We start from the raw sequence: 16,218 nt of genomic DNA, 5'->3' as shown, positions 1-16,218 counted from the left end.
TACAAGGAAGAAGTAGGTGTCAGAACTTTGTCTAATGCCTGATATTTTGTAAGTGTTTTGATGGAAAGACAGGTGGTTGTTTGGGCTATGCTTAGTCATTCTCTCACAATATTTTTCCCTCTTAGCTAAATTTAACCAGTGTTTTACACAAGTACATAGAGTAGCCATCCAAGTAGAAAAAGTAGCCGGCCAGGTACCGGCACCCCCGGGTTGGATTTTTTTGTTGTTGCAGGAGCTCTATTTTGGTGGCCTCTGATACATTATAAATGCCTTGATTCCATCTGAAATACGCAGCAAAATAATTGAATCCTTTGTTGAGTTTACCTCTGACTGGAAAAATGTGTTATATTGTGTAGAAAGATATAACTACAGTGCCTTGTGAAAGTATTCACCCCCCTTGATATTTTTCCTATTGTTTTCTTACATCCTGGAATTAAAAAGGATTGTTGGTGTTTGTATCATTTGATTTACACAACATGCCTACCACTTTGAAGATCAAGATAGTTTTAATTGTGAAACAAACAAGAAATAAGACGACAACTGAACTTGTGTGCATAACTAATACTTTGACCCCTTTTTCAGCAATTACAGCTGCAAGTTTCTTGGGGAATGTCTCTCTTTGGCACAACTATCCACTGGGATTTTTGCCAATTCTTCAAGGCAAAACTGCTCCAGCTCCTTCAAGTTCTATGGGTTCTGCTGGTGTACAGCAATCTTTAAGTCATACCACAGATTCTCAATTGGATTGAGGTCTGGGCTTTGACTAGGCCATTCCAAGATATTTAAATGTTTCTCCTTAAACCACTCGAGTGTTGCTTTAGCAGTATGCTTAAGGTCATTGTCCTGCTGTAAGGTGAACCTCCGTCCCAGTCTCAAATCTCTGGAAGACTGAAACAGGTTTCCCTCAAGAATTTCCCTGTATTTAGCGCCATCCATCATTCCTTCAATTCTGACCAGTTTCCCACTCCCTGCTGATGAAAACATTGTCACAGCATGATGCTTGCACCACCATGCTTCACTGTGGGGGATGATGTTCTTGGGGTGATGCGAGGTGTTGGGTTTGCGTCAGACTTAGCGTTTTCCTTGATGGCCAAAAAGCTCAATTTTAGTCTCATCTGAGTACCTTCTTCCATATGTTTGGGGAGTCTCCCACACACCTTTTGGCGAACACAAAGTATTTGCTTATTTTTTCCCGTTAAGCAATGGCTTTTATTGGCCACTCTTCCATAAAGCCCAGCTCTGTGGAATGTACAGCTTAAAGTGGTCCTATGGACAGATACTCCAAATTCCGCTGTGGAGCTTTGCAGCTACTTCAGGGTTATCTTTGGTCTCTTTGTTGCCTCTGATTAATGCCCTCCTTGCCTGGTCTGTGAATTTTGGAAGGTGGCCCTCTTTTGGCAGGTTTGTTGTGGTGCCAAATTCTTTCCATTTTTTAAATAATGGATTTAAATGGTGCTCTATGGGATGTTCAAAGGTTTGGATATTTTTTTGTAATTCTCCACAAATTTGTGACTTGTTTGGCGAGCTCCTTGGTCTTCATGGTGCTGCTTGCTTAGTGGTGTTGCAGACTTGGGGCCTTTCAGAACAGGGGTGTGTGTGTGTGTATAGTGGGGCAAAAAAGTATTTAGTCAGCCACCAATTGTGCAAGTTCTCCCACTTAAAGATGAGAGGCCTGTAATTTTCATCATAGGTACACTTCAACTATGACAGACAAAATTAGAAAACAAAATCCAGAAAATCACATTGTAGGATTTTTTATGAATTTATTTGCAAATTATGGTGGAAAATAAGTATTTGGTCACCTACAAACAAGCAAGATTTCTGGCTCTCACAGACCTGTAACTTCTTCTTTAAGAGGCTCCTCTGTCCTCCACTCGTTACCTGTATTAATGGCACCTGTTTGAACTTGTTATCAGTATAAAAGACACCTGTCCACAACCTCAAACAGTCACACTCCAAACTCCACTATGGCCAAGACCAAAGAGCTGTCAAAGGACACCAGAAACAAAATTGTAGACCTGCACCAGGCTGGGAAGACTGAATCTGCAATAGGTAAGCAGCTTGGTTTGAAGAGATCAACTGTGGGAGCAATTATTAGGAAATGGAAGACACAAGACCACTGATAATCTCCCTCTATCTGGGGCTCCACGCAAGATCTCACCCCGTGGAGTCAAAATGATCACAAGAACGGTGAGCAAAATTCCCAGAACCACACGGGGGGGGGGACCTAGTGAACGACCTGCATAGAGCTGGGACCAAAGTAACAAAGCCTACCATCAGTAACACACTACGCCGCCAGGGACTCGAATCCTGCAGTGCCAGACGTGTCCCCCTGCTTAAGCCAGTACATGTCCAGGCCCATCTGAAGTTTGCTAGAGAGCATTTGGATGATCCAGAAGAAGATTGGGAGAATGTCATATGGTCAGATGAAACCAAAATATAACTTTTTGGTAAACTCAACTCGTCGTGTTTGGAGGACAAAGAAAGCTGAGTTGCATCCAAAGAACACCATACCTACTGTGAAGCATGGGGGTGGAAACATCATGCTTTGGGGCTGTTTTTCTGCAAAGGGACCAGGATGACTGATCCGTGTAAAGGAAAGAATGAATGGGGCCATGTATCGTGAAATTTGTGTGAAAACCTCCTTCCATCAGCAAGGGTATTGAAGATGAAACATGTCTGGGTCTTTCAGCATGACAATGATCCCAAACACACCGCCCGGGCAACGAAGGAGTGGCTTCGTAAGAAGCATTTGAAGGTCCTGGAGTGGCCTAGCCAGTCTCCAGATCTCAACCCCATAGAAAATCTTTGGAGGGAGTTGAAAGTCTGTGTTGCCCAGCAACAGCCCCAAAACATCACTGCTCTAGAGGAGATCTGCATGGAGGAATGGGCCAAAATACCAGCAACAGTGTGTGGAAACCTTGTGAAGACTTACAGAAAATGTTTGACCTCTGTCATTGCCAACAAAGGGTATAGAACAAAGTATTGAGAAACTTTTGTTATTGACCAAATACTTATTTTCCACCATAATTTGCAAATAAATTCATAAGAAATCCTACAATGTGATTTTCTGGATATATTTTCCTCATTTTGTCTGTCATAGTTGAAGTTTACCTATGATGAAAATTACAGGCCTCTCATCTTTTTAAGCGGGAGTACTTGCACAGTTGGTGGCTGACTAAATACTTTTTTGCCCCACTGTATACAACTTTAAATGACTGAAAATGTATGAATTCACTCTGTTAGTTTTGGATATTGTCTAGGCCGATATGATCAGGACTATTTTCTAAGTAAGAGAACATTACACTTTAAACTAAAACACACGTGTTACTCGTAAGAAGTAATGGTGCATATTGCTCAATTTAATTTGTGACCTGTCTTTTAACTGTGTTAAATTAAATAATTTGAAACCATAGTAAACAGAAACTGTTGTACAACTAAACATCAAGGAATCAACAGTGCGTCCCGGGTGGCGCAGTGGTCGAGGGCACTGCATCGCAGTGTCTGTCAGAGATGATATTCAGGTGTTTAATTTCCCACCCTGTAGACCATGTTTGAGGTCTGGGGAAAATCTGGAAAATTGTGACTTAAAAAAAAAAAAAAAAATGTAGTTACCCTTTAATTCAAGCGCACACCTAGCAATAGGCTGTTTAACCAAAAATATTGTATTTTAAGCTTTTTGAAGCTGGTATACAAAACCGAAAATAAGATGCAAAAACTAAATTTAAGAATGGTAAGCATAGAAATAAAACGGATCTACCGCTTCTTATAGACTTGCTTTCAATGAGTGACAGATCTGTAACTCACATTTCCATCTGAATTTGGTCAGATCACCCAAAAAGTTACATATTGCAGCTTTAATTGAAAAGGTTTTTGGGAAAGCCTTCCCATCTACCAGAAGACTTTTCATTAGCATCATTGCTAACTGCTTCACAAAGTGGCAGACTTGAGTACTGCACACAGAGGTTGCAAGAAATACGAATCACTAACGCATTTTGTTCATGTCGTATGATAAACTTGTGCAAATTAATACATTTAGTTGATTCCCTATTAAAGTTAATGCACTTTTGAATATTGTTGAATTCTGTTTTAATGCCTGGTTTCTGTGAGGGCCCTGATTATAAAATATAGGGATATAGGAGAATGACCTTATTCAGTCAGTTTGACACCTTTTTATAAACTAGTCAACACTTGCTGTTCAGTTGTCAATCAACAAACAATAAATTGCCTACTTGGCACCACGACTCCGCGTGGCTGGCTATTTGAAAGAAAATGAATAAAATGTTAGAACAATAATTAGGCTTTTGGATTTTGACTCCTCGTTACCACTTACATTACATGGGACATGCCAATTCACGAGCATCATGCTTTCTCTCCCTCCTCCGCGTAAAGAAATTCGACTGCAACCAGATATCTGTACAAAATGACGAGATGCTCATGTCTCCGCTTTAAAAATGGGAGTTGTTGTCCCAAAGCGGGAGGCGACATGCTTAGATCCAAAATAAGCCCATAGAAACACATTGGGCTTATTTTGGCGAGAGTGAAACCTCTCGCTTTGTCTCTGCTGCGTTTCCCAGTCATCGATCGCTTTGTGACTGACAGGCACCTATCCTATCAATAGATTTCTAGAATATGAAAATCGTTCATTCTAGTTGGAGAGGGCTCAACAAACCTATCGAATTGAAACTTTTAAATGGGGCGCAGGGTAGCCTAGTGGTTAGAGCATTGGACTAGTAACCGAACGGTTGCAAGTTCAAACCCCCGAGCTGACAAGGTACAACATCTGTCGTTCTGCCCCTATGCAGTTAACCCACTGTTCCTAGGCCATCATTGAAAATAAGAATTTGTTCTTAACTGACTTGCCTAGTTAAATAAAGGTAAAAAAATACAGTGCCTTGCGAAAGTATTCGGCCCCCTTGAACTTTGCGACCTTTTGCCACATTTCAGGCTTCAAACATAAAGACATAAAACTGTATTTTTTTGTGAAGAATCAACAACAAGTGGGACACAATCATGAAGTGGAACGACATTTATTGGATATTTCAAACTTTTTTAACAAATCAAAAACTGAAAAATTGGGTGTGCAAAATTATTCAGCCCCCTTAAGTTAATACTTTGTAGCGCCACATTTTGCTGCGATTACAGCTGTAAGTCGCTTGTCTCTATAGGTTTTGCACATCGAGAGACTGAAATGTTTTCCCATTCCTCCTTGCAAAACAGCTCGAGCTCAGTGAGGTTGGATGGAGAGCATTTGTGAACAGCAGTTTTCAGTTCTTTCCACAGATTCGGGTCTGGACTTTGACTTGGCCATTCTAACACCTGGATATGTTTATTTTTGAACCATTCCATTGTAGATTTTGCTTTATGTTTTGGATCATTGTCTTGTTGGAAGACAAATCTCCGTCCCAGTCTCAGGTCTTTTGCAGACTCCATCAGGTTTTCTTCCAGAATGGTCCTGTATTTGGCTCCATCCATCTTCCCATCAATTTTAACCATCTTCCCTGTCCCTGTTGAACAAAAGCAGGCCCAAACCATGATGCTGCCACCACCATGTTTGACAGTGGGGATGGTGTGTTCAGCTGTGTTGCTTTTACGCCAAACATAACGTTTTGCATTGTTGCCAAAAAGTTCAATTTTGGTTTCATCTGACCAGAGCACCTTCTTCCACATGTTTGGTGTGTCTCCCAGGTGGCTTGTGGCAAACTTTAAACGACACTTTTTATGGATATCTTTAAGAAATGGCTTTCTTCTTGCCACTCTTCCATAAAGGCCAGATTTGTGCAATATACGACTGAGTGTTGTCCTATGGACAGAGTCTCCCACCTCAGCTGTAGATCTCTGCAGTTCATCCAGAGTGATCATGGGCCTCTTGGCTGCATCTCTGATCAGTCTTCTCCTTGTATGAGCTGAAAGTTTAGAGGGACGGCCAGGTCTTGGTAGATTTGCAGTGGTCTGATACTCCTTCCATTTCAATATTATCGCTTGCACAGTGCTCCTTGGGATGTTTAAAGCTTGGGAAATCTTTTTGTATCCAAATCCGGCTTTAAACTTCTTCACAACAGTATCTCGGACCTGCCTGGTGTGTTCCTTGTTCTTCATGATGCTCTCTGTGCTTTTAACGGAACTCTGAGACTATCACAGTGCAGGTGCATTTATACGGAGACTTGATTACACACAGGTGGATTGTATTTATCATCATTAGTCATTTAGGTCAACATTTGATCATTCAGAGATCCTCACTGAACTTCTGGAGAGAGTTTGCTGCACTGAAAGTAAAGGGGCTGAATAATTTTGCACGCCCAATTTTTCAGTTTTTGATTTGTTAAAAAAGTTTGAAATATCCAATAAATGTCTTTCCACTTCATGATTGTGTCCCACTTGTTGTTTATTCTTCACAAAAAAATACAGTTTTATATCTTTATGTTTGAAGCCTGAAATGTGGCAAAAGGTCGCAAAGTTCAAGGGGGCCGAATACTTTCGCAAGGCACTGTAAATACAAAAAAAGTAGTCTAGTTAATCTGAAAAAATGTAGCCGGTTGAAAATCTGTGTGTGTAACCGTGATTAGCCGTCAGCCGCTAATGGAAACACTGATTTAACACGGTCATGGTAGAGCATGCCCGTGCCGACAGTCAGCTGGTTAGACTTCTGTCAGCCCTATGTTAATACCCTCTAGTCAGTGTTACAATGGGGGTCAAAGTTTGCCTTTGAAAAAAGCATATGTTCAAACCCCTAAGTGTTATTGATGGATACATCCCATCACTTTATGAATGGTCTGATCCATTCTCTTCAATGGATTGATTATTTGCTAGATGTTACATTCTCCCTAATTATTTCCCCACAGAACTCTGGAATTGAGAGCCTGGTCGAGGAGCTTTGCTCCAAACTCAAGGACATCCAAAACAAACAGAAAGGTTTGTATCTTGGGTTTATACATTTGTATGCCCTAGTAAATATAAAAACACTTCAATGATGACACTTATCATATTGCTTATAATTCTTCACAGAAGAAAAACCGCTCAACAAATCTTATGGATCTCAGTCTCCTGAACAAGTTGAGTCCTCTTCCTCAAAGGACCAGGTGGAAATGTATGTTTTTTTTTTTATTTTTTTTTTTTTACCCATAACCACAATACTGTCCTGAGTAGCTGGCAGAACTAGTTGATTTAGTTTTCTGCCCATTAAACATGTGCTCATTCATTTTATTATTTCTTCATTGACAACATTTTCTCTCGTTGTTGCAGGTATTATGAAGCCTTTCCTCCTTTGTCAGAGGGATCTGTTTGTCTCCAAGAGATCATGACGGTGTGGAACAAAGCTAAAGCCAGCGCTTACTCTGGCTCATCATCCTCTGCAGCCCCGCAGACCAGCACTGACACCTCCTCCCCAAAAGATTGCAACAGCGATGGTGAAGCTGCTAATGAGAGAACCCCTGAGGCATGCAGCACTACCACTAACCCAACCAGCGAGAGAGCCCAACAGCGACGCAGCAAGAAGGAGAAAGAGAACCGATACCATGGTGGCGCAACTGCGGAGGACCGAGCTGCCGTTCACAGCAAGAGGCAGGCGAGGCACAGGTCAGAGTGCAAGTATCGGCCTCGCTCCTGGTCCTCTGGCTCTAGCGAGGCTGGCTCGAGCTCCAGCGGGAACCCAGGCGATTCCAAAATCTCCAGCAGGAAAGCAGTCAGAATCAGGCACAAGTCCAAGGAGGCGGGCAGCAGGAGTAAGCGGGGGCGCAACAGAGGACAAGTGAAACTGGCTCTGCAGGCCATTGACAAAGAGGGGCGCAGGAACGCTGGAGGCGGCAGCAGCAGCAGCACCACTGGAGGCTCTGCAAGGCAAACTCAGCTCTACAAAAAGGGGAACAGGCCGCTGAAGGAGATTCGAAAATATCCAGGTTGGGGGGACGCAAAGGAGTCCGGAGCTGAGGCCAGCAACAAAAAGGAGTACATGGAAGAGCCCCTGTGGTACACAGAGCCCATCACAGAGTATTTTGTACCTTTCAGTAGCAGAAAGAGCAAACTGGAAACAAAGTACCGGAGTAAGGTGGACTCTCCAGACGACTCGACTATGTCCGCTAACTTTGAAAGGCTGTCTGAGAGAATGCAAGGCATCTACATTGCCAACGCAAGCTTCCAGAGGGCGTATCTGGCAGCGGGAACCTTTGTGGATGGGCACTTTGTTGAGGTGCCAGGCGACTCAAATGAGGAGGCTAACGACCTCAATGGGACCTCAAGCTTCCCTCCGCCTGAGGATAGTAGAGATTTAGATGATGACCATCTGTCTGAATTCACTCACTTCTATGAAGTCGATATTTATCAATCCATATTGGATCCTAGTGCCTCAGACTCAGTAAAAGAGAGTCGGATCTTGAGCATGATTCGACAGAATAGCGAAGAACAAAGAGACTTTGAGACAGAATGTTGTTTAGTGTTAGATGGCCTTGAGCTGCAAGGGGAAAGTGCAATAAGGGTGGACTGTCAGGAAACTTTGGCAGCTGATGGGTTCTTCATGCAGGATTTGGAAAACATGGCTCAGATCTGGGGATGTTATTCATCCTCTAGCTCTGAAGATAAGGATGGAGAAAGCTTTGTAGGGGACTCACCTGTTCAGCTCTCCCCCGCTTTGGATGGTGTTACATTCACCATCAGCACTGGAAACCTGGAGGAGCCTCATCTCCCAGAAGCCACGAGCGAAGCGTCTGGTCTGAACAACTCCTGCTTCTCTCTTTTTGAGCTCCAGTACGATAGCCCCACTCTTTCTTTTCCCTGCGACTCACTCACCGTTGGTCAAGAAAACAACACAGATTCAAGTAGCTGTCTAGAACCACATTGTAACAAGCAGTCTCGTTTGCTAATTTGGACCAAAAATAGTGCCTTCGATGAAACTGAACATTGTTCAAACCTTTCAACCCGAACCTGCAGTCCATGGTCACATTCGGAAGAGACGCGTTCAGACAATGAGCAAATAAATGTTCATACAGAGGAGTCCGCTCTAATTGGCAATGAAGAGATGAATTGTATAATCCTCCCCATCTCTGGTACATACCTAGAGGAAGAAATCCTGGACTTTTTACAAGAAGACACCGGTCGTCAGTGCGATGAGGCCAATGTTGGCACAGTGTCCAATCCGACCTTTGCAAAGAAATCTAAATTGGAGTCCATTTGTGGGATAGCGTTAGAACAGTATGATGCTGGCATGTTTTCGCATGACACAAACCAACAGTGTGACAACTACAGCTCAGGGATAATAAAGGATATTTGGACAGCTATCGGAGATGAAGATCCTGAACTATCACTAGGAGGAGAGAAGCCAGGCGAGGGCTTGTTCTCCAAAGAGTCGAGCAGCTACCACTGCGGTTGTCTTGACGTGCAGGTAAAGGAAGTTGGTCCCATCCAGGGGCCTCTGAAGAAGGCAGTGCAGCACTCTGAGTACCACCTGTGGGAAGGCAAGAATGAAGAGCAGGCCCTCCTGGCCAAAAACAAACTCTCGAAGATTAATGCTTCCGGGGATTACATGACGCCGTCCAAGCCCTGGGACGTGAACCCTGAGAAAGACAACACATCGTTCATCCTGGGAGGAGTGTACGGAGAGCTGAAGACATTCAGTGGTGATCAGGACTGGGCTGTGGTGCCGCCTGGCGACGCGAGAGGCAGCCTGCTACAGTGTGCCGCTGCTGCCTCTGCCTCAGATGTGGTCACCATTGCTGGTACAGACGTGTTCATGAATACGGGCAGCTGCTTTGCCCCTGGCCATAAGCCCTTCTGGAGGCCCCTGGTCTCCTTCGGGCAGAGCGACCAGGCTACTAAAGGAAGTGGGGAAGGTTTGAATAAGGGATTTTCTTTAATCTTCCATGAAGATTTACTCGGATCCTGTGCAGGCTTCCAAGGAGAGGAGCCAGGACTCGACAACCCGTTTGCGTCCTTCGATCTGAACAATCAGTTCTCTCAAGTCCTCCATGTAGAATGCTCCTTCGAGCCTGAGGACATGGCTTCGTTCAGCCCGGGGTTCAAGCCCAAGTCTATATTGTGCTCGGACTCTGAGAACGACGCTTTCCACCCACGGCTATACGGCATCAACCAGACCACCCAATACAGAGCTATCCGCATCTCCCCCAGGACTCACTTCCGACCCATATCCGCCTCAGAGCTGTCGCCCGGTGGAGGGAGTGAGTCGGAGGCTGATTCTGAGAAAGAAGAGGAGAAGAGTGTTCCATTCCTGGCCCTGCCAGATGTCTTCGATGACCCTCAGGCAGACCTCAAACCGCTAGAGGAGGACGCAGAAAACGAGGGCCCCTGCTACGGGAAGTCAGAACTGGAATCTGGTAAGTTCCTGCCCAGATTGAAGAAGTCTGGCATGGAGAAGAGTGCCCAGACCTCACTGGATTCTCAGGAGGGCTCTAGCACCCTTCTGCCAATCGCTGAGCAAGAGATTTGCTTAGACTGCGAAATGGCAGCCGCAGCAGGAGCAGCAACATTGATGGCAAGTGGACGGATGGACGTCCCAGTCAATCAGATTCAGAAGGAAGAATCTTGCAGAGAGAAGGAAGCCTGCAAATGTGCAGCGGCTGGTCAGTGTCCCACATATGGGAAAACCTATGACTTCATTGAAGATTTGCATGAGGTAAGAATCTTATAAGAATGTCTACGTGGGTTGGATCAGAAGAGACTTTAAATTTTTACAATGAAACAGTTTCCCCTGCGTTAGACTAATACGTTGCCTTTCTTCTTTTTAGTTCCCTCTATTAAATATTAGTGGACAGGGAGGAACTGGCAGCCAGCAAGATGAGTGCTGGTGGCAGAACAAACTCTGTTCCCCCCTTTTCCCCGGATCTCAGTGTACAGGTATGATCAATCAGAGTTAGGGTAAATATATCTTGGGCCTATGGCTGGGATTACTTCATTTTTATTGCTTTAAATTTGGAAGCTTTAGATTTTTTTTTGTTTGTCCTGACAGATGCAGATGGGTCATGAATTGGTCATTTTATATGCAACTACTTAGTTTAAACTGAATTACAAATATTAAAATTTGTATTTTAGTTGCAAGTCATCAGCATTCACAGCCAGCATATTCATTCCTATAGGTGTCAGCTATTCAGAGTGCTTTAGAATAGACATACCTGTCAGCCAGGCCAACACCAGCGCTCTCTACCCCCCCCCCCCCCCCCCCAGTGACACAATCTTCAAACATGTTCCAGTTAACACATTTTAATCCAGTGATCAAATACAAAATGTTCTGTTTTGCTTTAAGCTGAGGCTAAATTAACAAATACCCTGTGCACAAGCTCACTGTACTGGAGGCCATCTTTCTCACCCAATGTCTTTATTCCTGCAGGGAGCAGCAACATCTGATAACTAGCTCTGTGGAGTGTAAGCCTATTGTCGAGAGGATATAACCTCTTCTCGTTTGACTGCACCTCTACTAGCAGATATAGGGGAGACCTCAGGACCGGGAAACCAAAGGCTTCTGGACAGAGGAACCCCTCACCACATCCCAACCCTGCTGATTTTCATTTACTAACTTGAATCGTATGTAATCAACAACCACAACAAAAGAGTGAAAATATGAAAAAAAAAAAAAAGTTCTACATGTCTTTGTGATGCAATATCTGAATACATGCATACATAGATTTGCTTTAGTTGATTTTTCCAGACATTAATAATCTTCATTAGTCACAGTTAGATATAAGGGACTCTTGTTTTTCCTTCCATTGGTTTTTCCAGCTTTCTTTTTGCTTTTAAACTAGGATACTGGTAGTTGTGGTGTCCAAATGGTTGTGCCTGTCCTACTAGTCTCATTCCTTCTTTACTAGTGTAACTGCTACAATTTCCATGAATTGACTGTGATGTCGCTCTTCATAACGTTGTATGAAAGCACCGCGATAGCATCCTCTTTTTCTTTCTCCACCCCTATCATTCAGAAAGTGAAGGAAGAATGTGGCGATTTTTGAGTTGTGCAATAATAGTTTATTTTGGTAGCATGGGTGCCTTTCTGAATGTGGAAAGAGAAAGAATGTGTGCATCTTTCCTCTGAAAAATCTGTATCAAAGATTCTCCCCCCCCCCCCCCCCCCAGAAGTGTGCAACGTTGCTCTAAATTAGTATGATTTAGAAGGGTGGTCGTCAATTTTTCAGAACCTTAGTAGTAGACGTAGGTAGTATGGTTTGTGGCAAAAAAAAGTACAAAACTTCCAAAAAAAGAAAAATATTTCAAAACTGATGTTCAATGCAACAAGAAAAAAAAGCACGTTTGAGTTCAATTTGGGGAGTAATGGCTCTTTGCAAAAATATTTAATTACAGTCATCCTCTACAGAGGCACCGATTTGGTGCAATCAAAATCAACTCCATAGTACAAACAATTGGTGCTATGAATTACTGTTGCAATATCGATATTGTGGCCGTGATCTGTAGATCCTGTAGTTTTGTTTGTTGAGGCAGAGTGGAAGGATATTTTGGAGAGAAAAAAAGAAAAGCAAAATAATTGACTGCCGATGGTTCTCACTTTATGTGGGCTTGGTTTTTATTTTAAGAATTAGTAAGTTAACTGGCCTGTAATAACAATTCAAGTAAATAGTTACAGGTATTTGATTTAAATATTGTTATCAGGTGGCAACAAATTCAGACTGTATTACAAGAATCTAGTATCACTATGCTCATTGGACTGTAAGGTCTACAGCAGAAGCAGGATATTAAAGGCAATAAATAAAAAATGTATGCTGACACTACTTAACTGAAAAGTGTAATATAAAACAGAGGAAAAGGTGATCAACCAAAAATTACATAATTCCACCGAAGTACAAAAATATTACATTTTTATTTAGAGGGGTGTTTTACTTTCATTTTTGGTATACAGTAGCCAGTATACAAAAATGTCTCACTTTTTTACGTGTGTGTCTGCATTGAACACGTACAGACATTGGTTCAAAATGACATTGTGTGCTAGATCTTTACCAAGAGAAATGCTAAATATATTTGTGCCCCAAACCCTCTAAGTGCAAGTGCACAAACTACGTTTAATTTGAGGCCCTAAGATGTTGGATTGATTGTTTTTGTGGCCTGTGCATTGACTATTAAATCACATCTTTAGACTAAATGCGTTGTGCATATCTTTATATCCCTGCAGGGGGATATTTCAGGTTGTTGTTTCCCTCCTTCCCTTTCAAAATATTAGTCCATATACCATTTTTGGGGGGGGCAAGAACTGGTTAAATATTTTCGCCCTCAGAAGACTTAGGAATTGAAGCACAGGCAACAAATGTTTGTTACCATGCCCCCATGTACTCTTGTGATGCATTCGTTGCGCAGTCCAAAATATGTCTGCCAACAACATGTGCACAAACGGGTTTAAATGCACTGTCACAAGGCACAGTGTGAGCACTGTCATTGATCCTAGGTTTTTACTATTCATAGACCTCTTAATGGATAGTGGTATCTTGAGTTGGTTTGGCAAAGTCAATAGCAAACTGTTTCAATTTGCCAGGGCCTCAGTGTCTGCCCCATACTTTATTGTATGTTCTTCACTTGTGTTAAACCGATCGAAACGTGAATGAAAGACTGCTCAGAAAATTTCTGGCTGCTTTCAATTCTTTATTTTATTTAGACAGTTGTCAGTCACTCAGGAATACTTAAATACTAAACATTTGTTTTTAAAGTAGGTGGAAAACAAGTATGTGGCAGTGCATCAGTACTTTCATTCAAGCATTCATTTAGTACTGAAACTTTATTTGAGCAAAAAATTGACATGTGTTTATTAATCCCAAGATTTGTACAGTTAATTGTACAGCACTTAGTTTTAGAGCTAACTTTTGAAGCTGGCCGAGCAATTTGAGATTGCATAAGTAATGTGAGGATGACCTTTTCATGGCCCTCGGTCATATGCAATATCTTGGCGCATGTAAACTTAAACATTTAAGCGTATGTCGGGGAAATTCACTTAATTTAGCATGAAAAGTTATTTTTGAGTGAGGGAGAGCTGAAAAAATAAAGACCCAACTGTTATGGAGTGTCTTTCAAATAAAAGCAGCATGCCAACATCACACCATCTCTTTAAGTTGAATAAATAAAACAGGTTCTAATTATATAAAATAAGTACAGGTGAGGTTAAAGAAGTGATAATAAAAATAAAAAAATGGTGAGTGTGGATATGAGACTGAGTCACAAAGCACTTAAATAGATGCATTTCCTTCAAACTCCCATGTATTTTCCTTTTTATGTTCTTCCATGGTAAGGTTTTGTTTATATATTGAGAAGAAAAAAGTTTGGCGAGAAAATGCATCAAGTGAGAGTATGCATTTGAAACTACATTGAAAAGGTTTAACAAATAGAGTTTTGATTGTACTGTGGTCTGAAGAACAGCATATCCAGCACTGAAAACCAGTTTTCCTTGTCTCTTCATTTCCACTAGATGACACCCTCCCATCCCAGCTCATCCCATACCTTACTCCCTCATCCTTCTCCCAACTGTGTCAAGTGGTTGTATTGTTTTAATTTCATGTACACCCCGAGTAAATTATTTTTTTCATTGGAGTTTTTTTTTAAATCTAATAAAGGTATAAACCAAATCACCTCAGGTTCTGTTCATGTCTTATTTGCACAATGTTCACTGTACTTAAGGATGCTTTGCCATTAGTTCAGTGTTATAATTAATGGGCACAATAGTTGTAGAGAATATCAATATAAAGAATTTGATATCTTGAGAAAGTGTATCTTTACACTTAAGGCAGTATTCTGCAGAAATTAGTCTCCTTCCTGGCTCCACATTGAAACCAGAGGGCAGATACGATCTGCTACATACAGATACAATAGTCCTAATAAATGGTACAGCCTTGTCATCTGTCTATGGTCAAATATATTGCAACTACTTTTATTTGCTCTTGAATTGCTGGACTGAAATATACACTTTATACATTATGTGGTCATAGGAAAGTGATTGACTTTAAATTCTGCATATGTGGAGACTGAGTGAAAATAATCGAAAACCCCACATTGCATTACGTCCAATACAGAATAGCAGCTAAGTGTCACAATATAAATGCATAGAACACCATCTGTTTTCATTGTCATCTGGCGTCCTAATATAACATTCTAACAATGACTCAATTTACCATAATGTTCAACTTACCAGAAGTTGACCACTTTTGAGAAACTTGTCCTGTTAGTGATGGAGACAATGAGACGATTATTCACGCCTTGGCGGCTGACAGGTGAAGTCATCGACGCAGTCGTTTTCTTGGCTCGATTACATTGCGCTCAATTCGGTAAGTTTATTTTAAAATGGCTGCGGAAGCACCGAGACAGGTATGTTATTACAAAGACCGGATAAACTTACCTATTGTCTTTTCATAGAATTTAAACCAATCCAGATTGTGTAGTTATTTAATGCTCTGTTGTAACGTTTGAGCAACACTATCGGCTTTAATAATGGAAAACGGAAGCGTATAGAACTGACGCAGCGTATCATTTGAGACGTTGGTAATCGCGTGAACGAGTCGTTTGCCAAGTTGACATGATTGGCATTTGTGGCACTTTTTAAGCCACCAAAATGACACATTCGTACGGCTCGTACTTTTACCTATCACGGCTGAATGACACGTGTGTGTGTGTGTGTGTGTGTGTGTGTGTGTGTCTGTCAATGAGTCCTAAAAGCGTACTTAACAGACACTTTCCTCTGTAAACAAACATCAAGCTATGCTTAGAGCGGAGGTGAGGTTAAGTAAGTTGCAGCAACGTATCATCATGGTCCGATCGAGGAGCCGACAGCAACCTGCCCAGTCGACAGCCCACCTGTAGCATCAACATGGCACATTCCACGGAGGGGACCAACAACCGGAGAGGAAGTGGTAGGTAAACTGTCGTTTTTGGCATTTTGATTTAGGCTAGTAGTGGAGCTGGAGCAACAGGTGGGGTGATATGCAAATCAGTAGCCTATTTATTAATAATGACATAATTGCCTATGGCACAATGCACTGGCAATGAAAGTGCAGTTGCAAATGATTAGAAATTCATAGTGATTGCCACTCAATGGTGATGTATTGAACTTAATACATTGTGGTTGGAAGAACCTAATTGTGTTTTCCTCTAGTGACAGTCTAACTCAACAGTAGTGGTGCGTGGGTAAAATCACTGAGGAAGCCAAGCCAGTAAAGAATCCATACTTCAACCGATGTTATGATAATTGCGTTGTTGGCTCTATAACCCATTCGTTCATATGCCAGTGTGATA

The 16,218-nt window shown here is 42.0% G+C and overlaps 2 protein-coding genes across 7 annotated transcripts in view; both read left to right on the top strand.

Annotated features, from left to right (window-relative positions):
* The window catches only part of LOC110531884 (uncharacterized protein KIAA0232), a 33,398-nt gene extending 18,840 nt beyond the window's left edge, over positions 1 to 14,558 (top strand). Inside the window, 6 exon segments of the mRNA XM_090184072.1 lie at positions 6,843 to 6,912; positions 7,006 to 7,087; positions 7,243 to 10,621; positions 10,734 to 10,809; positions 10,812 to 10,842; positions 11,333 to 14,558. Of these exon segments, the coding sequence (XP_090040198.1) occupies positions 6,843 to 6,912; positions 7,006 to 7,087; positions 7,243 to 10,621; positions 10,734 to 10,809; positions 10,812 to 10,842; positions 11,333 to 11,393 (3,699 nt within the window). The 3' untranslated portion in view covers positions 11,394 to 14,558.
* A 614-nt stretch (positions 14,559 to 15,172) lies between these two features.
* LOC110531883 (TBC1 domain family member 14) overlaps positions 15,173 to 16,218 on the top strand; it is a 70,940-nt gene continuing 69,894 nt past the window's right edge. The window contains exons 1-2 of one of the 6 annotated variants that reach the window (XM_036987787.2): positions 15,173 to 15,254; positions 15,683 to 15,836. In XM_036987787.2, coding sequence (XP_036843682.2) covers positions 15,794 to 15,836 — 43 coding nt within the window. In that variant the 5' untranslated portion in view covers positions 15,173 to 15,254; positions 15,683 to 15,793. Of the gene's footprint in view, positions 15,295 to 15,487; positions 15,841 to 16,218 lie in introns of those variants that run through there. The other 5 variants (XM_090184074.1, XM_021615359.3, XM_090184075.1 and 2 more) reach the window with 5 other exon arrangements.

The sequence above is a fragment of the Oncorhynchus mykiss genome, chromosome 9 (genome assembly GCF_057628025.1).
Source record: "Oncorhynchus mykiss isolate SJ-2025 chromosome 9, ASM5762802v1, whole genome shotgun sequence".
Lineage (NCBI taxonomy): Eukaryota > Metazoa > Chordata > Actinopteri > Salmoniformes > Salmonidae > Oncorhynchus > Oncorhynchus mykiss.
The sequence above is the reverse complement of the archived record's forward strand: the minus strand, read 5'-3'. Positions and strand labels throughout refer to the sequence as shown.